Source organism: Kryptolebias marmoratus, linkage group LG9, assembly GCF_001649575.2.
Source record: "Kryptolebias marmoratus isolate JLee-2015 linkage group LG9, ASM164957v2, whole genome shotgun sequence".
Taxonomy (NCBI): domain Eukaryota; kingdom Metazoa; phylum Chordata; class Actinopteri; order Cyprinodontiformes; family Rivulidae; genus Kryptolebias; species Kryptolebias marmoratus.
In genome coordinates this window covers 8,978,571-8,999,023 of record NC_051438.1, presented here as the reverse complement: position 1 = coordinate 8,999,023, position 20,453 = coordinate 8,978,571, and the positions used below count along the sequence as shown (strand labels likewise).

The following is a 20,453-nucleotide window of genomic DNA, read 5'->3' as shown; positions in this document are numbered from 1 at the left end:
ACAAATAATGAATTTGCTAAAGATTGTTATTTAAAAAAAAGATGAAAAAATAAAGTTCTGAAAACTACAAAGCCCTTGTTTGTTTGCTATATTTGAGGCACAGCTGTACCACAATAATGAAGCCACACTGTAACCTCAGGACTCATATTTAATGGGACATTGCATGCAGAAAGAAAACACGCACAAAAGAATGCTTATTAAAAGCTGTTTTATGCATGTGTCTGTGTGGTGGCTGGTTTGGAGTTGGTGGAGTCACAGCAGGACGTGGATTTTTGCAAAATGTTTCTCATTATGTTATTTTGTCGAGTGTGTCTATGTGCTGTATGTGCAAACCACTGACTTCGTGTTGCACAACCTTAGTTTCAAGGGTGTGCAGAGGCATGCAGCCAGATAGAAGTGCACACTTACCACTTGTCTGCAGCGCTTGTAGGAAACACTCGGAGCTGTGCAGCTTCGGCTAATTTATGCTAAAGATATCTGCAAACACGCTCAATCTGGAGAGAGTGTCCGCCAGTGATTTCTGGATTTTCCTCCCATTTCCTTATCTTCTAACAGGTTGACTCCTTCGAACGGACTTTGTGGACTTTGTAAGATATTCATCTTTTTGTCAGCTTGCTGACCTTTGAGTCCTCAGATTTGAAGAAGGAAACAAAGAAATCGAGGAGTCATGGGGTTTTCACTTGACAGTGGTTATAAATGATTTATTTTTTTTTATTGCAGAGACCAAGATTTAAATTGGTGGCAGATTGGGTTTTTGTGTGAGATGTGTGTGCCTTCTTCTTTCAGTAATGTCTGTGAAATTCAGTTGAACACACAGAAAATCCATCAGCTGTTAAAAGACTAATGCTGTGTGACGGAGCAATGTTTCAACCTAATCCTAGAGACAATACTCTGGTTTTGAGGGAAAACTTGTTCATCAAATTTGTTTGTTTCCATTTGCTGTAATAGTCGTTGCAACACTGAATATTTATTTCTTGAATTACAGAGATGCCAGCTTATTTACGAGGTGAAAAAGAGGAACCGCACAGATTATTTTGGCGCAGTGCTTGTCATGGTACGACTACAAACAAGAAGGAATGATGTGGCAGACCTGAGGAGTATTTCTCGGAGAATGATAAGAAGTGACAGAAAAAAATGCAGCAATGTGATTTTTTTTTTAAATTAATATTTGAAACATGCTATAACTGAGGGTTTGGGCAGGAGGGAGAATGTTGGAAAAAGTCTTTATGAGTTGTTCCAGAAGTGTTGCAGCAAAAAAAAAAAAAAATTCTATCTAAAAAGAGTTTTTCAGGTTCCTCCTTCTGGACATCAACCTGATGGATCCACACCTTGATGTTTAGAAGCTGAAACACATTAAGACATCTGTCTTTCTTTTTTCTGCCTTATTTTTTTCCAATCTTCTCATTTTAGGCCCGAAACAATAGTTCACATCTTTTAAATTTGGGTTCCGTGGGAATGTTATGCACAAATAAATTTTTGCCTGTTGTAGATAGCTATTTGAACAACCACAGTTTGGAGAAATAGAGCTTAATTCTGACAAGGGTTGGGACTCTTCTGGCACCTCACAGCTGGTTTTTATTCATTCAGAGGCTGTGATGTGGTATCAGATGATTATGGATGCATACTTCAAACTAAACCCTGAGCATCTCTCAGACCTAAAAGAAACCAATCTTTTTGCTCTTTTTGCAGGTCAAGACAGATTTTATTGAAACACAATTTTGGGAACTAAATGAAGCAAACAAGGAGTCAAGATGCTGAGTTATAGATGTCCATGCATCATATATTAGAGCTCTCTTACCCTCCTTCTTCAGTGTTTCTATCACTTTGTTTGTAGTCCTGTTGTAGAGTTTGGTGCACAAGCCCTGTGTCAGGTGAGGTGGAGAATCCGGCAAACCCAGTGTGCAGACTCATGGCCCAAGCTTAAGGAAAAACTGATTTATTAAATAATAAAAGAATAAAAACAAAAGGCTGACGATTCAGCAGTAACAAAACTAAATACAAAACCAAACTGAATCTACAGATATAGTACACGTGAGAGGAAACTGAGAACAACAAGGACGAAAGACAGCCAATGAACCAGTGAGTAAGTGGAGGAGATGACCAGTTCTAAGGACAGGATAATTATGGGAAGTGGGCAGAGGTGAGTGATTACTAACTAGGAGCTGATGGAGGTGGGCGTGGCAAGTAAACAAATGACTGGCTTAGGACAAGTGAATGATGACAGAAACACAAGAGGCAGAACTATACAAAGACAAAACATGAAAACAACAAATCCAAATAAAACCCAAATCCCGACACCCTGGTTTTCAGCAGCTGAACACTTTCAAGTTCGGGACAAAGTTTGCCATCGCTCTCTCAGTACTGCTCTGTTAGCAGTAGCAACCACCAGCCGTTTCTCATCTTCCTCCTCCGGGTGAAAACACAACTTGCACAGAATGTGGCTCATGCTAACATATTTTTTTCCCTTTAACTTCATAGAACCTGAATTATTTTCAAACACTGGCTTTCAGTGCAGAAGGAGCCGTTTCATGTGGGTCAGCCATTTTGGTGTCTCTGTTATGAGCACGCCACAAACAGCCCTCCACTTGATTTCATTAACATTAAATAATAATCAATTATTTGACGTTTGGAAGTGGATTCAGAATCGTTCATGTCCGCATCGTGACACATCGAAAAATACATTTTAATCCTCACCTGTAATTCTGACCAGATAAAATCAAAGCAGATTACTGCCAAATTAAAACAACTTCAATCTAAAAATATATATATATGTATATTGTGTTTTATGCAGACATTTACATCACTCTGTACTCAGCTCTAACAGCAGCAGCATCAAGCAGTAGCACTTTTGGCCCAACGTGGAGCGCTTCTTGCAGGAGTATCATAGTCCTCCTGGAATAGCTGCTTAAATGAGAAGCTGGCGGTGATGTAAAGATTTATAACATACCATTCACATGAGTATCTTTAAAAAATAATGTTAGAACTGAGTTGTTGAGTTGTTCAAAGATCTCCTACAACAGGTAAGATATTAACTGCTCATAACTTTTCTACAGAACCTCACTTCAAAAGATCTGCACAATCTTTTTGAAAGGAATTTGTCTCTATATTTGCCTTTTCAAAGGCAGAGTCTGCACATGTTTTGAACAGACAAATAACCAGACCCTTTTCATCGGCTGCTGCAGCACAAGCTCAAAGTTTGGTTGCTTCTGTGGAAGAAGACACTAACTGTCCAACCATAAATGTCCATAACACAATAAACGTCCATCAGAGACAGCCATTTCCTCCAGGGCATGAAGTAAAACAGCACGTCCTCACCTCTGTTTAACACACACACACACACAGGTGTGGAGCAATGCAGCACTGAGGGCTGCGTGTAATGGTGATAATGCCTGTTAATGGTTTAATAATATGAGACTGTGCTAATGACAGTAATGGTGCACCAGGAATAGTCCTCTCTAAAAATAGGACAGGGGATGGGTGTCATTAAAGACACTCCACAAGAAGGTTCTTTGTTTGGTGTGTCCATGTTCGCGTGCACGTAGTTCTGCGTGGCTACAGGCACAGAGTTCGTGCGAGTGGGCCATGAGTGCATGCAGGTGTCACAAACAGTAAATTATTGTTGCGGTTGTATTTTTAGGACCCAACCGGAGAACTTTCTGACGTCTGCTTTATGTATCCTGTGTTTTTATTCATGCAGGTCCACAGGACAGCAGATGTGCAGAAGGAGCATTCTCGTGTGGACACAAGAAACGTAGGAATCATCGCGTGTTGGCATGATAAGGTGGAGGCTGCAGCTTTTAAAGGCTGCAAGGTACATTCGAAAAGCTACCTCAACCAAAATCCATTTGCAAGCGGTCATTGTCACTCACAAAAACCTTATTCACTTAGTTATTTGGTGCACAATCATTATGTGTGATTTTTAATTTTGTCTCCCTATTCTCGAGCTCACAGGTTTGCTCTGCAATTATTTCCATTTAATCAGACCAGTTTAGTCTTGATCAGTGATGGACGTTCGTTGATTTGATTCATTCAGCTTGAATCACTTTGATATTTCTAATAAAACACACCTTTGTTTTAACTGCGATCTTGGAATAATTTCTAGTTATTTTGAGAAGGTACGCTTTTCTGAGTTGAAATTAATAAACATATCAACCCCTTCACTTGAGAAAACAAGCTCTGGTATGGCGAGAAAAAAAAAAAAAAAAAAAAGTTGGCATCTCGAGAAAACAAAATCAAATTCCTAAGCACGTTTCTTCTTGATTTTCATAAAAGTGACATTTTCTACGTTGTAGTAAATCAATATAATGTTACCTGTTACCTTCAGAAAACAAGATAACTAAGTTTGTATTTTGAAATAGCATCAAGAAAATTAATTACTCTCTCAGCTTCTGTAAAAACGACATTTTTCTAAGTTAAAAAAAAATAAAAAGAAGTTCCTTTGCTTTGCCTCTTTGCTTCTATACAGTTATTATTCCAGTGAAGTATTTTCATCTTTAGGTAGTTTGTATATTATTGTCTTACTCATTTAGTTGCATCGCTTTCCTCTTGAAACTTATTACATATAAAAAGTGACAAATAATGCAGTATTCCTGTATTCCAATAATTTAGGTGAAAATATAATGCAGAGCAACTACAGACTTATTACAGAAAGGACACATCAGCCATATAAATATTATCTAAAGTGGGAAACTCGACACAGGAAAGACTGTTTTCGACTAACCAGAGTAAAGTTTGTTCTGATGGGAGCGTCCCAGCAGCAGAGAGAGAGAGAGAAGGATGATCGAGTCTGAGCTGCCATTGGTTGTTTGTTCAGCCTCCTGCTCTGATATAAAAGCTCCAGCAGCAGCTGTGGAGCTCAGAGGGAACAGAGGAGGATCCTCTGCCATGCTGCTGGGACGTCTGGGAACTTTAACTCCAAAGAGGCAATGAAATTATCCCCAAACCACTGATTAGATCGACTCTGCTGGAATATCGACCAGAAAACTCTGACCTCCGCCGGGATCTGGTGAGTTGTGTCAGAAAGACTCTTCTTGTTAAATGAACATTAAAAATGTTTAATGCAGTTTCATGGTTTTCTTTGAAGATTAACTAATTCTGTTGTCGTAGTTTATTATATCTGGACTCTGTCAAGATGATATTTTAGGACTTCATAAAACTTCTAAGTTAAAGTCTAAACAAGTAGTGAACTAAAAAAATCAGGCTGTGCTTTATTTATGACAGACTGTTTTCACATGAGATATTTCATGCTCTGAGAATGAGTTGATAAACTTTATGGATCTAATTGAATTCCCCGTTTTAAAAACTTTCACATGTTTCATCACATTATCTCCAAACAGATGGAGTAAAAACCAGAAACCTGAAAACTGACAAAAGTTGAACATAATTTTCACTTACAGTGTGAGGGATTTGTTGCAGATTGTGTTCATTTGTAGTTTTCCTGATTGTTTTGTCTTTTCTTTTATTCATAACCAATCTGAAGCATGTTTTATTTTTGTGCAGACGGCTGCATTAAATTGTTCTTCAAACAGCTCAAATCAAACTGTTTCAGACTTTAAACATCCATCATTCGGTTTGTAGTTTGTGCACACAAATTAATTGAGCAGATCAAACTTTGCAGAAATTATTCTGAAACAATATTGCCATTTTTTTGTTTGTTTTTTTTTGTTTTTGCTGGTGAGGATCCTCCCTTCCAAACAGTCCTTTTCCTTTGAACTCTGCCCTTCCTGCGCCCTTCTTTCTCCTTCTATTGTTCCTCTGAACTCAGCAGCAGGTCACTTTTCTCGGTCTTGGCCTCGTGTTTCTTCCTCCCTGTGGGGATTTCTTTTGACACATTTTTATCGCTCGCTTCTCTTCTGACCCTTGTGTCCAAAAAGACTGTCGTGCATTTTCTTACCGCTGACAGAATGACCTGTTTTCAACAGATTCTGAAAGCTAATCGAATAAAAGGATCGGCCCAGTCAAAACTCAGCTCCCTAATTAAATCAGACAATCCTGCACTCATAATGAGCTACCATGTTGCTCCACACAAAGACATCATTCATGTTACAAAAAACACAATTATGAACAAATTGTTCCAAACTAATTACTTGTGGTACAGGCCTGATACAAAAAAAAAAAAAGTTTTGGAGCTGAATGTTGTTTTTATGTGTGTGTGCACATGACTGGCTGCATATAATCTGGTGTGTGCATGCTGCTTGTAAATGTTAGAAGTCCTCTTCCAGATTCAAACGTTTGCTCACAAGCGTCTTCTGTCCAAACGGTCACATCAAGCGGTTTGCGCAGCGAGAGACTCTTCAGAGTTATTGTGATCGTGGTCATTGATCCCGAGACGCCTGGGGCATTTCTTCAGGATACACACAGCACTGGAGGGTCAAACGCTGCCTGGGAGAGAAAGAACAGCTTTCACCGCCCCGAACACAGCGACACACTGTTCTTCAGCTAACCTCAGTTACCACTGGTGCATTTGTGTGGCTTGGTTTTATTTCACCACCCGCTGCCTCCATCACTTTTCTAATTTACAGGAAAAAAATAATAGGCCTTGCATTCCTTTAACAAATGCATATCACCCGCCGCCTTCTGTGCCAGAGATTTGCACTAAGTTCATTTCATGATGGAGCGTAATCCCACGCAGCATTTTGAGGTCTCATGCAGTCTGTCAGTGCTCAGAATATGTGTTGGGGATGACTCTCAACTACCACCACATCGAATTTTAGCTCAATATCTGTAAAACTGACTGGCTTACAGCCATCTTTGTGTTTGCTAAGGTTGAGTAGCTGTGGCGGTCATCTTCAATTGGGGCGAATCAGTTGTAGCTGTAGGTCCGATGATTACTTTTTGAGAGTTTCATTAAAAACCGTCAGGTGGTTCATAACAGATTTGGCTAACAGACAGACAGAGGCAAACGCATCATTATAGTCCATATTTTGCCTTTTGACAGCGGGTGATAAATATTCTCACTTCTGGCAGGTGTTGTTGCTACGTGCTGATCATTTTCCAAGTTTGTCCTTTATCAAATAACTTAATATTTTATGACACCTGTTCACTGAAGAGCAGTTCTCTCCTGAATCATCCAGTTGAACCAACTTGTTGGTGTCAGTTTTATTTAAATAAGTTGTCTGCCAAAGTTTTGGCATTTGCCTGTGAGTAATGTTGGCCAGAAGGTCAACTCTAGGAGCCCTGCCCAGTCTTCCTATTAAAGTGGTTGAGTCACCATCCTGAAAAAGGTGGTAATGAGATCTGAAGGGTAGAAAAAAGCCAGAGGTGAGGGAGATTCATCCTGCAAGCCAAAACCTTTGCACAAGAAATCACTTTGGTTAACAACTGTTTCTTCTTAAAGGTAAACATGACACATGTGGATGTTATTTTACTCATAAAAAAGGTAATAATTTCAGAGTCTACACTGAAAGACTGAAGGTCCTGACTTGGTCATTCACAAGCTGTAAGTTTACAGAGATGTTTGTGGCATTTGTTAAAAGAACTCTGGGCTATTTGCAGACTTGACCCAAAGAAATAACAGGAAGCTGCTGCTTTCAAATAAAAATGGTAACTTCATTTAACACTTGCATAAGATAACAAGACAAAGTAAAAAACAAGGCTAATGGAAAACCGTTTTCTTTCTGCACATCACATGACGAATGCGTTGTGCAGCTTATTAGGAGGCACTGAACTACAGAAACACTGGAATGGCCACCCTGAGATGAGATTTTGTGCCGCCATATTATGAAGACCTTTGTGTAGCAACATTAGCGTTTTTAGTTACTGCCAGAAGGGCAGCTGAGCATTTTTTTTTTTTTAAAACAGGCCACAGAACAAGAAGGAAAAGACAACCTTTTTGTTGCTGGAGTATCTGAGAGGCTCAGAAGGATTTTCTCCAAACCCAACAGGACTCTCAGACAGAAGCTGGTCCATCCTGAAAACACAAACTGAGCGACGTGGTGCCTGCAGTTCAATGTGCAGGACTCTATATTGGAGAAACCAAACAGCCTCTCCACAGACGCATGGCTCAACACTGGAGAGCCAACTCTTCTGGACAAGACTCAGCTGTTCACCTACACCTCAAGGATAAGGGACACTCTTTCATCCTGGTGGCAATTAATTTCCAGAAAAAAAGTAATGTTCTCAGCAACAGCAACACTGAAACTACATAACTGGACCTACGTGTGCTTCGCCAGCTTGTAAGTAAACAGGAAGTGGAAATTTGTCTCTGCTGGTGTTTTTATATCTGGCCTCCTCTGTGACAGTGCGACAGCCAACAACGTTTCTGTTAGCATCTCTGCCTATTAAAAACTGTTAAATCCTTTGCTGCTGCTTGTATAAAGTTGCTGTTGAGTTAAGCGGCCATATCCTTCAGCCACCACAAGAAGGGATCGCAGCCCCAACTATTTGTACTAAAAAGATCTAACGATGTGCAAAAGGAAAAAGTGCTCTGTTGTTTGCATGCATTTAGAAGTGAGGTCTGATTTCAAATGGTCATTAAAATCGTGAACATGCATTTTACTGTTAAATGATAAACGGCCAGCTCTTGCGAACAGATCAGCCAGGATGGATGTTAGTCCCAGATAGGAGAGGGGTTAAAGAGTGGGATCAGAGTCAAATGACTACAATTCATCTGCGGCTGCACTTACCATGTGAGCTTTATCTATGCATTATTAATACTCACACAATAAATGAACAAGGCTTTGAGCGTTTTTAACTTCAACAAGATTCGGACTTTCTGGTGTTATTATGAATTAAGTAATTAGAGTTTGTCCTCTGGGGACAATGACTGTCTCATAAAATGTGACATCATTAAATCGTTGCTGTCACCGTTCATTTCAGGAAGCTCGTATTGTCTTTTTGTAAAACAGCTTCAGAAGGTTTTATGTCTTTGTTTAACACAATGCTTGATTGTTTTTTCCCCCCCCCCTGCAGGACACACAAGCCTTGACACATCCACACTGCCTGGAGCCACATCTTGTAGTGAAAGAGTGACGCTCGTGTGAAGATGAGGGCTGTCCTGCTGCTCTGTCTCTTGGTGATCGTGGAGGCACAAGCCTCCAGGTTCGTCCGCGATTCCCAGAGTGTGCCAGAGGCTTCGGAAACCTTTAAGAACGACACATCTGTCCCGCTTCCGCCCCTCCAGCCGGGCCCCCCGCGGAGCCCTTACCCACCCATGTGCTTAAAGCAGACAGAGATCAAGAATGCCTTCAAGTACGTGAACACCATCATATCCTGCCTGATCTTTGTGCTGGGGATCATTGGCAACTCGACGCTGCTCAGGATCATATATAGGAACAAGTGCATGAGGAATGGACCCAACGTGTTGATTGGCAGCCTGGCACTGGGAGACCTGCTTTATATTATAATTGCCATCCCCATTAATGTGTATAAGGTGAGCAACTTTAACATTTGTGTCTGACTGAGCCTGTTTTTAGTTTTATATGTTTTGAATTGAGGTTTCAGCGGGGGCAGGCAAACCTGGTCCTGGAGGGCCACCATCCTGCAGGTTTTACTTGTTTCTCTGCTCCAACACACCTGATTCAGTGGTTAAATTACCTCTTCATGTTCTGCAGAAGCCTGTTAATCACCCATTGATTCAAATCATCTGTGTTGGAGCAGAGAAACAAGTAAAACATGCAGGATAGAAGCTCTCTAGGACCAGGGTTAGAGACCCCTGAGTTAAAGCATACTATGACGTAAGCATGGTGTATGTTATGCTGCCGTGAAATAATCGTCTTGTTGTTTTATTGGTGTGGTGTTTTGTTCTTTTGTGTGACATTGCTGCAGCCTATCTGGGGCATTCACCAGCATCCTGTAGTCACAATTCTTCCATGAGCCTGTGGTAATGGCTGAATGTCAGCCTTCTGTCAGCATCTATATCCGTGCTCTTACTCATCGTCTTCTCACTCTTCTTTGCTCTCTTTTTCTCTCCTCTGGCTGGTCTCAGTCTGGAAATTTGGCTTCTGTCCTCCTCGTCTTCAAGTAAAGTCCAAACCGAACCCACAGCAGCATCTTGCACATCATTTTCCTCAAGGCCCATGCTTGTGGAGTGAATCACAAGTCGAAACTGTTGTTCTGAAATCCGTACACGTGTGATCAGACACAGCACACAACGGGTATCGAAAAACCGCTGTGTGGATTATGTTGGTACTCTTACAACACCACATAAACTCCAGCAACACAGTATGTACACCGCAGCAACCACATGAAATTAAACGGTTTGGTATTTGCACTGTACAGAAGCCAAGAACACAAAGGAGGATGCTCCTTAAGAGACAAACAAGAAAGACAAGTACAGTAAAAGCTCCATAAGTACTCTACAAGTACACCACAGTACCGTGGCAGTGAGGACAGAGCATTTGCATAGGGAAGCATAAGATTGTGGAGCATCATTGTTTAGTCATTGCTAAAATTTAATTATTATGGCATATATTGTATGTGACGTTTCCAAGTTTCAACGTGACTAACAAGCCCGTGACAATCTGGCATTACTGGAGATCATGCTATGCAATGACAACATCTTTTGCAAAAAAAAATAGAAAAACACATTTTCCTCACTCCTCTCTTTTTGTTCTGTCATGAAGACAAAACACATCTAAACTGGGTGTTGGGATCAAGGTCCGTTGGATTGGCCAAACGCACTATATGAGCTACAACAGCTTCCTCTCTTCTTAGAAGGCTTTCCACACGATCGTGGGGTGTTTCTGTGCTCATTCATTTTGCAGAGCATTCACGAGGTCAGGCACGGATGTTGAACGAGAAGGTTAGGCCAGGTGAGGTCAGGACTCTGTGCGAGCTGGTCAAGTTCTTCCATACCGAACTCCTCCAACCATGCCTTTATAGTTTTTGTTTTGTGTACTGGGATACAGACGTGTTGGAATAGAAAAGGGCCTTCCTCAAAGTGTTGCCACAATGTTGAAGGCATGAAGTGTCCAGAATGTCTTGGTATGCTGAAGCATTTAGATTAGCCACCATCGGGGGTGAGGCGCCGAGCCCAAACCCCTGAAACGCCATAATTCAACAATTGCTGTAACTACTTTTTTCCATATAGTGTATATTATTGGCATGCAAATCATAAAAGAATGGCACTTAGACTATATTAGGCTATTATTAGCCTATGATTTAATGCAGTCCTCTGCAATCCTGATAGTGATCTTGTAATAACAAAACATTTTTGATCTTTTGTGCAGTCCTGAATTTAATGTAATTTTTATAACGTCCCTGCCATGCGCTTTTACAAATTTGGGAAACCTATTGAAAAGGGGTTTTGTTGTTCATGTCTTTTGGCAAATCTCTTGTCATTAACCCTCATTTATTTACATGTTCATAGATGTGGTTTGCCATTAGATTTGGTTTTAAGTTAAGCTGTGCAGGCTTTTCATCCAGACAACAGGAGACCATTCATACAAAACTAACAAGCAAATAATTTGAAAAATCAAAGTTCAGGATTTTTGGAGATATGTTTGTTTATTATCTTTCCTGGTGCGTGTTCGAGTATGATCAGCAGATGATAATGTAGCTCCAGTGGGACTCAAAAGCCAAAACACAAAACAGTACCTGAAACTAGTTTTAGTTTCAAAATCTAAAATTTATTTAGAATTGATAAACATATTACTCTGGGTTTTTTTTTCTTAATTTGGAGAAATGAAAAACAGACATGTAGAAACCCCAATAATTGTAAACTTATATTTATTTTTTTTCATCTCATAGCCATGTATTAACTATAAAATACATCATTCATTGTTATTGCATGCGCTGTCCTAACTCTGATTAGACTGATTTCCTCCAGATGAGGAATTTCAGTCATGAAGAATAGCTCTCTGTTGTAGGTTTTGGCATTGGCAAAATTAATGTTGGAAGTACTTAGGATAAAAAAAGACCCCTAAATGAACATCTAACATTTCTGTTATTAAAAATATCTTTCCTGTGTATCCTGGTATTTAATCCTTTTCTCCAGTTAATTGCTGTGGATTGGCCGTTTGGCGTGTACGTCTGTAAGCTGATACCATTCATCCAGAAGGCCTCAGTGGGAATCACCGTCCTCAGCCTGTGTGCCCTCAGCATTGACCGGTGAGCACACACACACACACACACACACACACACATTATTGACAACAAACCCTTTAATGCAAGCTCAGACCGCAGATCTGTTTTTCTGTAGCTACCATGCCGTGACGTCATGGAGCAGGGTGAAGGGGATGGGGATCCCTCTGTGGAAAGCAGTGGAGGTGACTCTGATCTGGCTGGCTGCCGTGGTGCTGGCGGTCCCTGAGGCGCTGGCGTTTGACATGATGGAGATGTCCTACAGAGGCACCAAGCTGCGCGTCTGCCTGCTGCATCCGGAACAGGCCACCAGCTTTTTGAAGGTATAAGCAACGACTTCACTCAGTGCGTAAGCCGCTTATCGCCTGCCTTTCATGGCGAAGAACAACAGTATAATTGACTGTGGACCGATGGATGGATTTTAATGAAACGCTCAGAAAGTGGTCATTAAATGTACACACACAACAATTTTTCTAGTCAAGCCAAGCCAAGATGGCCGCCACAGCTAATCAAGCATAGCCAACACAAAAATGAATATACCTCAGTCAGATTTACAGACATTGATCCCTAACAGATGTGACATCTTTGTACAAAACTTTGGTATCCAAAGTGGCGGGTGATATGCACTCTGATATAATATACTCTGATACTGTCATGATATGCTTATTAAAAAGTTCAAAATCTGATTGTTTTTTCTTTAGGTTGTTCTAGAGGCAGGTTATAAAACCAGCTGAACAACAACAAACTCAATGCTGAAGTACCTCTGAGTAAAGTGCTCTGTTTTAGCTGCTTTACTGTCCAAAAAGCTCAGTCTGCTCTGATTGGTCAAAAGTAGCGAAGCGCTGTATGAGGCAGCTGATATTACACTTTCAAAGCATGCTTCACTCCTTGGTAGACGCTATACAAGAATCTCCTGGAGAAAAGCATGAGCTGCAGTAAAGGAGCAGTATCTTGTAGGGAAGTAAACGGCTCCTTTTGGTTTGGATTGTGTCTGTGTACCAGACCTCTTGCATTCACATAAAACACAACAGATGATGTCATGTATCTCAACGAGGTTACGCCCCACTGAGTAGTGAACAAACCCAAAATCATCTTAGGCCCTACGAGCAGCTCAAAAACACAGAAAACAAAAGGAACATTCCTTGAAGGAATGGGTATCACCCTCCGCCTTGCATGCCAAAGTTTTAAGCAAAGATCTTGAGTGATCTGTTAGCACTTGCACCATGTGTCAGCGATGACTCTCAGCTACTACCACGTTCATGTTTGGTTCAGTATCTGTAAAACTAAGTTACAGGCTTTTATGTGTTTCCTAAGGCTGATGAGATGTGGCAGCCATCTTGATTCTTGACTCCAAAATTCGTAGTTGTACATGAAATGATTACTTTCTGAAAGTTTCATTAAAATCTGCCCACTGAGTCATGAAATATTTGGCTAACAGCCAGAAACACACACACTCACACACAGAATCAGTTACATGATCATCCACCTAAATATCAGGAAACCCAATTTCTGGTCAGGTTTTAATCTCCTTAGTCTGCTGACTTTTTGTTTCATCACAAGGAACCCTGTTGAGATCAGCAACCTTTCAAATTTACGATGATATTCACTTGATATATTTCCAATTTCACAACTAGTTTCACTACTAACTAACACCAAGCAAACAACACTGGGTAAGAGACTAGTTAGGTGAATTTTCTTTTGCAGTCTCTCTGAACTCTAGGTGTTTGCGACCAAGCAACCAGTGAGCCGTGTGGCCGTGTTTTGTGCGGCCTGTTTTTGAAAATCATGGCATATGTTTGTGTGCATGGCTTGTCAAACTGCATTCTTGGTCATGTGTAATATTTTGTTGACCACCTCCACCCACATCGTACCCACCTATGCAGCTGCACCTACCTTTATGATTGAATCTACTGGTCTACGCTTTTGAAATTAAAAAAAAAAAAGAAAAAAAGATTTTGATTAGTTTTTAAATAAAATATTATTCATCAGCAGCCTGATTTTTAGACTTGGACACTCAGGGAGAACTCCTGTGCCCGTGTCAAAATACAGCTCTACAATTACAGGAACTAAACTGAGATGGGTTGGAGGTGTCTGCAACAACTCTGTGACTATTTTGAGAGAAATTTCGTCTCACAACTCTTTTTTAAACATGTTAAAAATTCAAGCGACGAGGTTGCAAAGCCTCTGCGACTCGGGAGAGAAAAGTTAAAGAGAACCCCACAAACGTTTCGGGACATTTTGAAAACTTCATCGTGAGTTCCCATTTGCCAACGAGTCACCAACATTCGCAGCCCAGTGAGATACTGGCTTAAATTCATCTGAGGCTGTTGAGAATGTGATCAGCAGGTATTACCAGAGGAGGAGGCACAGCTTCCTAAATACCACGCATGCCTGGACTTTTATGGTATTCCATTTCGTAGTTTTTACAGTTTAGTCCAAAACTGATAAGCCGACGAGCTCTGCTACTCATGCCGAAGAGTGCAGTGAAATGAAAATGACAAATTAGTCCTGACACCAACAGCGCCGACTGTCATAACAACTTTAAAAAAAAAAGGTTGTTTATCAAGAAATGAGATAAGGATGACAAAAATGCACATTAAAATGTGTGAAGATAAGAACATGAACGAGTTCAGCAGCAGAACAGCAACGTTCTAAGCTGTTCCTTAGAAATAAAAATAGAACAACCAATGTTACATAAAATCCACATACATGTGGTCAGAATTACTCCATTCATTTGGACCGGACTCTTTGGATGATGAATACAAATCTCTGGATTAATATCCGCGTGCACCTGGTCAAGTACGAATGTCAACAAAATTAGTTTGTTTAATCAGGGTCTCTTTTTGTCTTTGCCAAAAGTAATTATTAAATTCAAAGCACGATTCATGTGTCTTTTTCCCACAAAGTTCAGATGAATTCATAAAGCTGGAGAGGAAAAAGGAAATTACAGACAGTTGTTTCATTTAAATTATGTTTCTGCTTCTGAATGGAAGTTGTTTCTAAACCAGTAAAAGTCATAAAATGTAATAAAACCCTTTTATGAACAATGAATGTTTGAGAGAATAATAGCGTAGAAGAACTTGTGGGATAGTATTTGTTGATGTATAGCTTTAAATGGTGTCTTTTGAAGTAAACCACATGATGAAAACATGCAGTTATTTGTGATGTGAGGATGAAACTGTCCTCATCGCTGCTGTTTCTTCTTTCACCAGTTCTACCAGGAATTTAAAGACTGGTGGCTGTTCGGCTTCTATTTCTGCCTCCCTCTGGCGTGCACGGGAATCTTCTACACACTCATGTCCTGTGAGATGCTCAGTCGAAAAAAAGGCATGCGCATCGCACTCAACGACCACATGAAACAGGTACACGTGCAGAACGATGGTGGAGCCTGCTTCTCCTTTTAACCCATCGGTTAAAAACAGGAAGTCATGACCTGTACGCTTTCTGAAATGTTCCCAGTGCATTAAAGTCACTGACTGATCTTCAAGATAATTTAACAAACATGAAACTATTTTTAATTACAAAGGTATATTCATGATAAAAAAAATATAACTGATACAATTTTTTCACCACGAGTCTTTTTAGAGTTTATAACTTCTGACCTTTTCTCAAAAGTATCTTTTGAAGTTGGCTTTTCTGGAAAGTTTATGAACAATTAATATCTTACCTGTTGTAGATAGCTCTTTGAGCTCTTTAGATTAACCAACGGCTAGCAAATACAATCATTTTCTAAACCCTTACATCACTTTCAATTTCACATTATGAGGTTATCCTAGCAGAGATATTATGGTATTCCTGCAGACGTTGCCCCTGGCTGCACAGAAAGTGCTACAGCTAGCTGCTGTTGCTGTTAGCCCTTCCAAACAACCACAGGACTCTTTTCAAACAAATGTCTAATGTGAAAACGACAGTGATGTCAAAGTTCCTAAAAGGCTTTTACGTGAACCACTTTGATATTTTTGAGCCAAACGAATCCTGCAGTTCTTGTGTGCATGAGATAAAAGGCCTGCTTCCCCTGTATTTTATCCTATAGGGGAAACCAGTAAATATTCTGTCTATTTCTGGTATCATTGCACTAACATTTTTGACAACCGGCAGCAATTCCTGAAGAGGTTCACACACATAAACATGTGGTAAAGACTGTTCCTTGAATATATTGTTGGTGTCGTGAACTCTGATGCTGATGTCCTGGAGTGGTCTTTTCCTAGATGTTTGGTTAAACAGCCCTGATCTAAGCAAAGACATCAGCATCAGAGTTCACAACATCACAGTAGATACAAGAAACAGTCCTTACAACCACGTCTGCATGTGCCATTGAGTTGTGAATGTTTTTTTTTAAGAATTGCTGCCAGTTGTCAAACATTTTTGTGCTATGATAAGAAAAGAAACAGGAGTGCTTACAGTTACTGTTGCCGAGCTGGACTTCTTTCTCTGATTCATGTAGAGCTATCCTAGTCGGCTCATAAGAGCCGTGCAATCATCTGCTGGAGTTGGTTGGAGATGGCAGCTAATCATTTTGATCTTGGCCCAGATTGTGAATCTGGTCAGAATGAAACTCTGTTTTTCCAGACGGCTGATCGTTGTTCCAAAAGCTGCCTACAGCAGATATTAGTGGTTCATAACCTTTCCACAGAACCCCACTTAAGAAGATGTGAACTATTGCTTCAAGGAAACCTTCTCTGTGTTTGTGTTCGGCGCAGCGGAGGGAAGTGGCGAAGACGGTGTTCTGCTTGGTGTTGATCTTTGCGTTCTGCTGGCTGCCCCTCCATCTCAGCCGCATTCTGAAGAAAACCGTCTACGACCAAAATGACCCCAACCGCTGTGAGCTGCTCAGGTAGAAATCTCACTTAATGAGAGCGTATTGTTCTCTGCTCTTTGACTTCCTGTCGTCCTTACAGTAAACCCTTTTCCTCCCTGTCAGTTTCCTCCTAGTGATGGATTACATCGGCATCAACATGGCCTCTCTAAACTCCTGCATTAACCCAATCGCCCTCTACTTTGTCAGCCAGAAGTTCAAGAACTGTTTCCAGGTAGGAACGAAGAATTTGACTTTAATTGAAAACTGCGCCCTTTTTTCTTTTAGAACATGAGTTTAATCAGATGTTGCGTCATCGTCCTGCAGTCTTGCCTGTGCTGCTGGTGCTACAGAACGTCTCCTCTGGACGAGCGGGGCTTCAGTGGACGCTGGAAGGGCTCTTGCCACGGGAACGGACTCGACCGCTCCAGCTCGCGCTCCAGTCAGAAATACACGAGCTCCTCATAAAACACACACACACAGACACACACGCGTGCTCCTCGCAATCCTCAGCTACCAAACCAAGGTTCCCATCAGTTCATGGAGACGTAGAGAAACAAAAACCAATGTCCAGGTCTGAGTCAGGAGTGGGAAATGAAGGAGGTCACTTCAGATTGAGATGCTCAGAGATCAACCCCAACAGGACTGTACCTGTTCAGGCTGCAATAATACCTGCACAAGCTATGATGAAACCAATGCTGTTCATTCTCTGACACCGAGGCGGGTCCAGACGACCTAAAGCCTCTCAATAGACCAGAAAGATTAACGCATTTGAAGAGAAAGTTAAGTCAAGCCACTTGTAAACTAATGTACAGTACTATTTACATGTAGACTGCAGAGCTTTGCTTATATCTAGCCCACGTGCTTCATATATGGATAAGCACTGATCAGCACTACCTGTTGAAGCTTTCATACCTCACAGAGAAAAGCTGGTGAGAAACTGTGACGCCGAGTTCTCTGCGGCTCGAAGGACCGGCACCTTTGAGACTCGACGCCTCAAAGATGCAAAGACGCCCTTTTTTTTTACAAGATGTTTAAAATCAGTAGCAGACAAAGACATTCATGTAGCAGCTGGATTAAAATGGGCCCCACTGTGCACCTTTTAGTCATGTGGCGAAGCGCCACGTCCGAAATCTTATCTCTGCTCTAAGTCATGTGGGGGCGGCGGTCGTACACGAACTCTGAGAAACACCAGATGATCGCCGTAGTGCGCAAAGTTGTTTCGAACAATGCAGCTTCTATTTTTCTACGACCGGAGCACAAAAACACATGAGGAGCTTGTGTTACTCCTCGGCTCCAAATGTCCACAGATTCTTTTCAAACATTTTGATTTTTTTGTCTGACAGACACAGCGTTACAGAGACGCTCTGTTTGTCGAAAATTAACTTTAAAATAGCTCAAATTGGTTATTATGGAATGCTATTTTATCTACAAAGGCTATTTAAAAGCTTTTAAAAGGACAAAGGCTCGTAAATGGTTGTCTGTCCTGCAGTTAATACAAACTATATGAAACTTAAGTCATGTAACTTTAAAAAAACTGCATTTTACAGTTTTGTGGATGAGCACGAGAAACCTTTTTTGTTCTTTTTTTAACTTCTCATTGAAGAAAAAAAAATGTGCTGGTTCTGAAAAGTCTTGATTACAGTTTTTATATATTCATAAAGATACTTTCTGTAGAACTGATTTATGGTTTGTTCATGTTTAGACACAATATCTCCTTTGCCAAATGACAATGTTGCTTTAATAAAAACACGCAGTCAGTGCATCAAAAAACTCCTCATATCCATCTGCAGAGCCCAGAAAACAGCCTTTGCCAAAAATTCACATAATCTACGTTTATTCCCGATGTTGTACAGCAAGTTTTCATTTATTGTGATGTTTGATTTCTGATAAAAGTGAAAAATCTTCCCCCTGAAATCAGCAAAATAGTTGGTTCCTGCTCGGAAATAGGTTGTAGACAATATCAGAGGGACAAGTCAAACTTGCCTTTCCATTGTTCCCAAAAACATAAAAAACTACGTCAGTACTACGATTCAGTGGCTCAGTGAGGTCATGAGAATGGCTCTGCCAGGGTCAGCTGTGGTTCTGGTGAAGTGCTGGGAAGACAATAAAACCTCACTATCAAGAGGAAGTAGAAGAAGTAACAATGTCTCTGACCCAACCTTGAGTTCCTGTTGGCCGCCTTCACATCTGTGCAGCGGAGCAGCGTCACGCCGCTTCCTTCTCCTTCGAACAGCCATGCTTTCTTTTAAGGAATAAAACGAGCAGGGTGAAACTGCTGCTGGAATAGTTTAATTAGTTTACTGTAATTTCCACTGGGGACTGACAGTTAACAAAGCAAAATAAAGCAACTTAATACAGGAAAAACATGACAACTGTGAGAAATTTATTCTCCAGGGGTTTCATTTATGATACATCAGGTCACTGGAGGTAACATTTGTCCAACCTGATGAACTTTGATCCATATTTATGAAAGTTTTTTTATACAAAACTCCTAATTGTTGATTGACTGTGACAATAGTTAATTACTTACTTTACAGTCCATAGTTTTGGGGCACTTAAAAGCTTCAAAGCAATAATGTCCTCTTATTGGAAGCAGTTTCTTAGTAAACACCTGAGGAGCTCTGTTCACAACCAGTCATAGTGGACTGAGAATATCTACACCATCAACTATGTGTACTAATACTACGCTAAATGCATGCAGCAGTACGCAGTGCATAGCAAATTGTGGTCCATGGCGGTGGAATAGGCTGTCACTGCACTGGGTTTATTGGTGCACTCAGTTTGTACTCGGAAGCTGGAGAAAAATCAGCTGGAAGGCCCCAAAGTTGCAATTCCATCTCAGAAAGCCGGAGATTCCCGACTAGCCCCGACCTCAAAATCCAACATGGCTGACTCATCGGTGAAAAGTTGTGATGGCTGCGGTAATAAACTTTTTATTTGAGCTGTAGTCTGTTTGTGTCTCAGTAATCCAGTTGCATTCCCAGTGAAACTGGATTGGTTCAGTCATGGTTATTAATGTGAGGTAAAACATCAAAATCCATGTAAATACAATGACGACCCTGTTGATTTGAATATAGTTACTCTGTTCTTTTATTGTTTATATATAATAAATGTTATTTTATAGCACGTGTTGTTTGATTTATTCACTGACCAATCTACAAATCATTGACTGACAGTGACTACAGACGGCATACAACAGTCTGAAGATCATTCAACATGGTGGCCAATGATAATGGGGCAGATTCTGAATGCAAACCACATGTGGTCCTAGTTATATTAGCAATGCTTTTACAAAATACTCTGAAAGGTGCAGCGGAAGAGCGGTGAACTCTTGTTAAGAGGGAACAAAAACAGTGGTGTCTGTCTGTTAACGGTCTGCTGAAAATGAAATATTATGTTAAGAATTCTGTTATTTCCTTTGAGAGAAAAGGTCATGCTTGGTTTTCATCTATTCTCACAGATCATCCAAGGAAAACAGCAAATATCTTACATTTCCAGGGCTCAGATAATTTAGCTTTCGGACCTGCGGTCATCGCACATCATAACGTTGTTTGTGGAAACCAGTTGTGGGGCGACGTAACACAGATTCAGTCTCAGAAATAAAAAAATAAAAGAAATTAAGTTACAGATTTTG

At 40.6% G+C, this 20,453-nt stretch overlaps 1 protein-coding gene across 1 annotated transcript; it reads left to right on the top strand.

Moving 5' to 3' along the window:
- The first annotated feature begins 4,848 nt into the window (after positions 1–4,848).
- On the top strand, positions 4,849–19,945 carry LOC108238010 (endothelin receptor type B). The gene is made up of 8 exons (XM_017419804.2): positions 4,849–5,005; positions 8,911–9,370; positions 11,936–12,048; positions 12,140–12,344; positions 15,234–15,383; positions 16,722–16,855; positions 16,943–17,051; positions 17,144–19,945. The coding sequence occupies exons 2-8, from the start codon at positions 8,984–8,986 to the stop codon at positions 17,282–17,284; spliced, it is 1,239 nt and encodes a 412-aa protein (XP_017275293.1). The 5' UTR covers positions 4,849–5,005; positions 8,911–8,983; the 3' UTR covers positions 17,285–19,945.
- Positions 19,946–20,453: the final 508 nt, after the last annotated feature.